Raw genomic sequence first — 7,079 nt, forward strand, 5'->3', positions numbered from 1 at the left:
TTTTTTTTTTCTCCTTTTGTCATAAATGTTGCCTATGTGAAAGTAAAACTTTTCACATAGGCAACATTTCATGCAAGGCATACGTAAAAATTTCTCTTATTCCGTATCAATAGCAGAAAATAGCAAAATGGCATTATGTTAATATGAAGAGGCAGTCACAAGTAAAACTGTTTTGATGGAAAATTAGATTTAGGTGTTCAATTTGTATAAACAACAATGCCTCTGTGCTGGAAATTTCACTCTAAGGAACAATCGCAGTACTATCACACAGGAGCATATGTCCAATTTCATCAAACTACACAGCAGTGGCCTTTGTGTCTAATTGAGTGAGACGACAAAAGTCCTTACTCATTCAAACCAGAATTCAATTATTGTGACGGGCCGTTTTGTCTGTCCGGCGCACGCAGAGAGGAGGGGGAGACCACTGCTTAACATACTGGCCAAGTCGCAAGCAGTTATGGCTGTGTTGTAGAATAATTCATGGTGAAGTACCAGACAAAAACATAATCTAATAGGGACTTCTGAGTATGATTAATGTGGAGAGTCGTAGATGCAACAGATTATATATGGCTCATGAGTTGAAACCACAATGAGGGAAGCACCATTTGCTTTACAAGTCTTTTAGCTGCTTAGTTAAAGAGATACGGGGAAAACCAAAGAGAGGGAAGCACATGGGACCAAATTCTTTAAAAGCTGTTTAATGTCAAAATATAGTAATGCTGCATATGAGCATTAAAATCAGTAAGCGCTTATTAAGAAGGTGGTTCAGGAAAAATGAAAAATGTTTCATTTACTCCTGCACTTAGCAACAAGACCTCTTTTCTTAATAGCTTTACAGCAATTTAAGTTGTGCAACTATCTTCTTCTAATCCAGGACTGTGCATTTCTATTGCGGTCTTTATTTAGTCCAGTTGCTTTCTAATGCATTCTAACCTGTTCTCGCCTCTTTTCTCTTCACAAGCTCTCTCCTTCGTCTCTTTTCCTGACATTGACATCTCTTGAAGTGACTGTAACCAATTCTCAATTTAGTGACAATGACGTGGTCTTTCCTGTTGATTCTGATATTATCCCCCCCACCCTCTCCTTTTGTTGCACCTTGCCATTACTGTTCCCATTTCCTCTGAACACTCTGCTCTCTGATTTTCATCAAATTTGACAATATCTCCATGAACACGTATTCTCTCCTGACAGCCTCTTTTTTCCAGTGTGTCTGCTTTCTGAGTATGTCAGTACTCACATGAACTTCAAATTTTTCCCCTTCACAGGCTAACCTTAAATCAGTAAACAGTATTTCATATAGTTGTTGGTGATTTTGGGCTTATTCGGCTTTAATCTTTGACAGCAACACTGAGTCACTGCAGATGACTATACTTTCTACCACTTCCTCTGCCCACTCTCAGTGCTAGAGGATGTGCAAAAAGCTAGACAGCATCCAGTCTAACTGTTGTTTTCTTACTGACCCCAGTCTCCTGAATCACCACTGCTTCCTGCTAATGGATGATTTGACTTGTCTGTTAAAAACTGGCAGGTCAAAGGAATTCCACAAGAAAACCATAAATGTTCTGAGGCGCTCTGACAGCAAGCATTTTGGGTCCTCTTCGAAGCGTGATCATCTTTATCCTATGACGAAACAGGACACAGGTAATCCGAGGGCACCAGGGCTCACTGGATGGCTTGAGGTTTATGAAAATGATGTGAATTATGCAATTTGACCTTCATGGTCTCTAAATCTCAACCCAGCTGAATGCATAAGGGAGATTTTGCACCAAAATACTAGAGAATGATTCAACACTGTAATCTCAATTTCAAATGAATTCCTTTGCCAAGAATGATGTCATCACTTCTATACAGTTTTATTATGACTTATTAGTCATGTGACTTTTGGATACTAATTTTTAAATAGGAAAAAAGCAATTTTTACAAGATCATGAGTCAGTGACAAGCATGACTGAGGTATTCAGTGCTGTCATTTTCTGCTCTCACACACACTCACACACACACACACACACACTCTCACACACACACACACACACACACACACACTCTCACACACACACACACACACACACACACGGTTCATAACCCTGGGTTTAGTATATTCAGTATTAAACTGAAATGCCTGAATCCAAACATTAAACCTGGACCAACACGTCTTGGGAATCAAGTCAGCTTTCTTCACGGACGTCAAAGTGATTTTATGATTATTTCCGACGCTACACTGCACTTGTGTGCGCTCTTCTCTCTTTTTAAATTGTTTTTTTTTACCTTGAAGGATATCTCGTACTGCTCCCCTCCCCAAATCTCTAGACCGGTGTCGTATCCGCCGAGCTCCCAGAACCACTTCCTGTCGACAGCAAACAGTCCACCTGCCATCACTGGAGACCTAAAAGACACAAAGGCACAGTTGAGCATATATTGGAATACAACAGGAAGTATTAAAATGACTTCAAATCTTCCAGGCTAGCCACACATATAAAGTGCCAGGTTTGAACATCCCGTGACTTGCTAAATGCACACAGGATTAAATAAACAGAAAAGTGTGTTAGAGAATTCCGGCTCTATCCCACTCCAGAGCTGTGTTCTTCACATCCCCACATGTGCGTGGCAACCCAGTGACACTCTTCACAGCACAAAACCAATTAACCCATCTGAACCAGTGAGAATACTGACTGGGATGACAAGCTCAGCAGTGCCAAACAACATAATAGTCCTCAGCTCAGAGTGCAGTGGGAGCTTCTCCCTGCAGCAAAACTGAACGTAAAATATCGAACAGCTTCTCATCAGGACACCGACAACAACTGGAGGAAAACGGGAGGAGCAGGCGGGCAGAGAAAGAAAGGTTTTATCCACGGGGAATATTCTGTATTGAACTATGAAATAATGCAAGACAGATGAGAACATAACCTCACAGAGAGCATTATAAATCCAAGAAAAGCCTCGTTTCCTTCTATTTCCTGAAACATTACAAGGCATTTGTGCCCAGAGTTATTATCTAGTGATACACTAGTGCTCAGAATTTCAGAGCTTTATTTTTATTTTAATCTAAATTGTAGCAGTATGGGAATTAATAGCAAAGGGTATAGAAGGAAAATTAATTTGAGGACTACAGAATTAATTTTCCAATCAGTCTCATGTTGAAACACCACGTTTGTCTTTGTTGCAACCAAGGTGGATACTATTGTTAGTGAATTATGAGTCTAGAGCGGTTAGCATGGACGATATGATGGGCTTGGACCATAATCTCAGGTCCCATCAGTGTTCAGAGAGATCGCTTGCCAACTTTGGCTTTTTTCCCCTTAAATTAATCATTAAATCAAAGAAATTTCACATGGAAGTTAATCTGCCTTTTACCAGCAGCACTTTTCCATTTTTTTACCGTTAGTCCAAAGTATGTATTATGGTGGTAACGGTGGATAGAAACCGTAATGCGTAACTGCTCCTTAACAACCAGCTTTGTGATCGTAGTGATAAAAACTAAAATGGAAACGAGACTGAGCCTAAATCACACATTAAGCGTCGTAAAGGCCATAAAAACACGAGCTGAGGTCCCTGCTCTTGTTTTCCCCTGCCTACGTTTGTTCTGATAAAGCGTGGCTTTCTGCAACAGTTTGAATAATTCTTTCACACAGGCATACTTGACCTGTCTGACCAGATAACTGTGCTTGTGCAGTTCATTGTCCATAACTGGTGACTGCTGTATGCTGGAGGAAACAAAGTGAAGCAAACAAAGCTGCCACACAAACACACACACACACACACACACACAGACACACACACACACACACACACAATCTGCTTCCCTGGAATAGCGCAGAATGAAATGCACCAGACAGACTTTCATCACAGGACAAAGGGTGAACAACAGTAGCTGCAGGGGCACAGAGAAACAGTGCTGCATGTCTGTGTGTGAGTGCTGATGGTGGGTATGGTCAGCAGACTGTGTGAGTTTAGCAAAGAGAGCGTAGACACTGCGTGGGCACTGATTTATGGGGTGGTGATTGTTAGCTCTTGTTCACCGGAGGGAGAAAACACAAACACTCTTCCCAGAGTTGTGTGGAAGGAAACCCAGCGGCTTTTGGGAATGACAGCACTGACATCTCGCAAGCTAGTCAATATGAAGATCGCTTAACCACAAGTTAAAGTTTAATCTGGCAGGGTAACAACCACATGCATGTTCAACTATACTGATAACAAGCATAAAACATAATAAAACAATTGTTGATTTTGCCTGGGAGCCAGTTGCACTCCACTGTACGCCAGGCCAGGCGACATCATCTCAGGTGCATATCTTTAAAATGCTTCAGGTGATGGTAACAAACCATGTCCCATTCAAGATCGTCTCATCTATTCCATTCGTCTCAATTAGCTTGACTAGGTCAATGGATCAGCAGCTTTTGATTGTTTCAATTGCAGCCTCCTCCTCAAGAACTGGTCATTGACTTCACAGTCAATTATAATTTGTAGTGTATGGTAGGACTGGACGATATATAGAGTTTTTTTTAAAAATATCGATATATGAATTTTGGGTCATATTGCCCATCCCTAGTGTATGGTATTAATGACTGCACCTGTACACCCTCTGATGTTTGGAATTGAGTTTTAATGGCTTGATTTGTTTAGATTTTGTCCAATGTCATGGTGGACTGACTTGACAGTACATTGTCTTTGTCTATGAGATCAAAAAGCTGTTTTTGGACTGTAGGATATTATTATACATTGCTAAATCCTTGATTCATATAAAATTAAATTGAAAACAAAATCCGCATTTGGTTAGCATCATCAGATATACTGCACACCAAAGAAAAACAGGGCATTTCACTTAATTCTATATGCAATTTTGAATGCATCTGACATATTATTCTATGCATGAATGTCCAATTAATACCTGTATTATAAAACTGAATTCAGCTTCCGTATCTGCCAGATTCTGTGGAACCTCTAATTCATCATTTCGTGGTCATTTGTCGTGTTTGTTTCTCACAAATGCCTGAACACACACGTGAACATTCACAAAGACCTCTTGAAAACAATGAATTCCATTCTCTTTCAAACAGGGAGCCACTACTCAAAGCCAGAAAAAACCCTGGTGCTGCAAAACACTTAATTTAAAATGATAATGAGTTGACCCAGTCACTATTCACACTGCTGCTCCTGAGTTGCTTAGCAACTACTTTGTTTTGCCGCTGTGCAGAAAAAAAAATCTGTTTGTGGAAGAAAAAAAAAACGTTTTGGGAGGACATATTTAATTCATTTTATTCAGGCATATAATTTAATCAGCGTTTCGTATACACAGTACTGTGCAAAAGTCTTGAGATGCCCCTCATTTCTTTATATTTTGCTAGAGAAATGAAAAATGCATGCAGTGATTAACTGAAACATAAATCACTTTAGTAACACAGTATATTGGGCAAACAGGACTTTTTCAGTTCTTATGAGCTTTAAAGTCAACACAATACTCTATCAGCCCATCATGGCTGAAGGCTGAAAAATGAAGTCAGTGACAGTTACTGGTTGGTCTCCAAATGACATTACATGGAGTATTCACATTTCCATCAGCTTTGACAAGACCCCCAACACCAGTGGCTGAAATGAAGGGTGGCTCAAGACTTTTGGACTGAATTTTATGACTCTGATGTTCCTGAATTAGTTCCTCTATTCAGCACCACCTGTGTCAAAGCTATCTGTATCTCTAAAGCCAAACTAAACATCATCTCATTCATTGAAACATGGGATTAACAATTGTGGGTTTACAGTTAGGTGCCTTGACCATTTGGCAGTGTTGGGCAAGTTACTTTGAAAAAGTAATTAATTATAGTTACTAGTTACTTCTTCAAAAAAGTAACTGAGTTAGTAACTGAGTTACAAGATTCTAAAAGTAATTAATTACTTGAAAAGTAACTATTGCGTTACTTTAAAAAAAACAAAATCTGTGGTCCAGGGTATAATTGGCCATTTTTGACTACTTTTGATTTTCCCTCCACATTCCACCTTTAAAAACTATTTACTGTCTTGTTTGGTATCATTGTTTTCAGCACAACCTCACGTGTCTGAATTTACAGTGATGCTTTCATTTTGACATACTGTATTAACACAATTGATCTAAAAATCACACAAAAAACATAAAATCCGAGTAGATAAAGTTATATTTTTTACTGTGACAACCACAAACACGTTTAATGAATCATATTTCATAACTTTAAATGCAAATATAAATAAAGTTCTTTGCAGCCATTTACCTTTTTTTTTTTTAAATAACCATTTCAAACTATTTACAGAACAATCAGCTGTTCTTTATTCAATAAGATGCCACACAAATTATTTGTGCCACTCCAAAAAAAAAATTTCTGTCCACTATAAAGGAGAACATCACAGCCTGATACCTGCAGGTCTGACAGCAGCAGGTGTATCACTCCTGTTTCTTCCTGGAGACAGCAGTCGCCCTCTCTTTTTTTCTGCTGTCTTTATCTCTCTCTCACCTTGTTGCTTTGTCATCTTGAAGTGGTCATGTGATTGGCTTACCACGACTACTTTATTCTTCCTCAGTCAAACAGCAGCACTCATGCGATTGTTTTGCCCCCTTAACCCCAGGTGTTGTGCCAAAAAGTGATCGTCTACCAGACAGTGATTACCGCCCGCGGGAGCGCGCAGCTGCTTAAAGCTGTAGCGCCCAGATTACTTACAGCTACTTCCGTGCAACTGATATAAGCTGCAGTAAGCTGAACACAGCTTCAACCGTCTGTTTGTTGAAAAATAGTAACGCGACGGCACCGCATTTTCTTCTTAGTAACGGTAACAGCGTTGTAACAACAGGAATAGTAATTCGTTAGATTACTCCTTACTGAAAAAAAGCAACGCCGTTAATCCCATCACTGCTCTTAGTACTGTGGTTTTTAGAGGAGTAGCAACTGTGCAGAACCACAGTTAAAGTCATTATTTTTTGGGTCTATGTGTCTCTCCATACCATGGTTCTTCTATAGGGAATGCAGAATTATTAGGCAAGTTGTATTTTTGAGGAATAATTTTATTATTGAACAACAACCATGTTCTCAATGAACCCAAAAAACTCATTAATATCAAAG

The 7,079-nt window shown here is 39.4% G+C and overlaps 1 protein-coding gene across 1 annotated transcript in view; it reads right to left on the reverse strand.

Annotated features, from left to right (window-relative positions):
• Positions 1 to 7,079, reverse strand: part of galnt10 (UDP-N-acetyl-alpha-D-galactosamine:polypeptide N-acetylgalactosaminyltransferase 10 (GalNAc-T10)) — a 119,510-nt gene that overhangs the window by 24,500 nt on the left and 87,931 nt on the right. The window contains exon 7 of the mRNA XM_005725442.1: positions 2,266 to 2,383. Coding sequence (XP_005725499.1) covers positions 2,266 to 2,383 — 118 coding nt within the window. The remainder of the gene's footprint in view (positions 1 to 2,265; positions 2,384 to 7,079) is intronic.

The sequence above is a fragment of the Pundamilia nyererei genome, unplaced genomic scaffold (genome assembly GCF_000239375.1).
Source record: "Pundamilia nyererei isolate P.nyererei 1_Seehausen unplaced genomic scaffold, PunNye1.0 scaffold00015, whole genome shotgun sequence".
Classification (NCBI taxonomy): Eukaryota; Metazoa; Chordata; class Actinopteri; order Cichliformes; family Cichlidae; genus Pundamilia; species Pundamilia nyererei.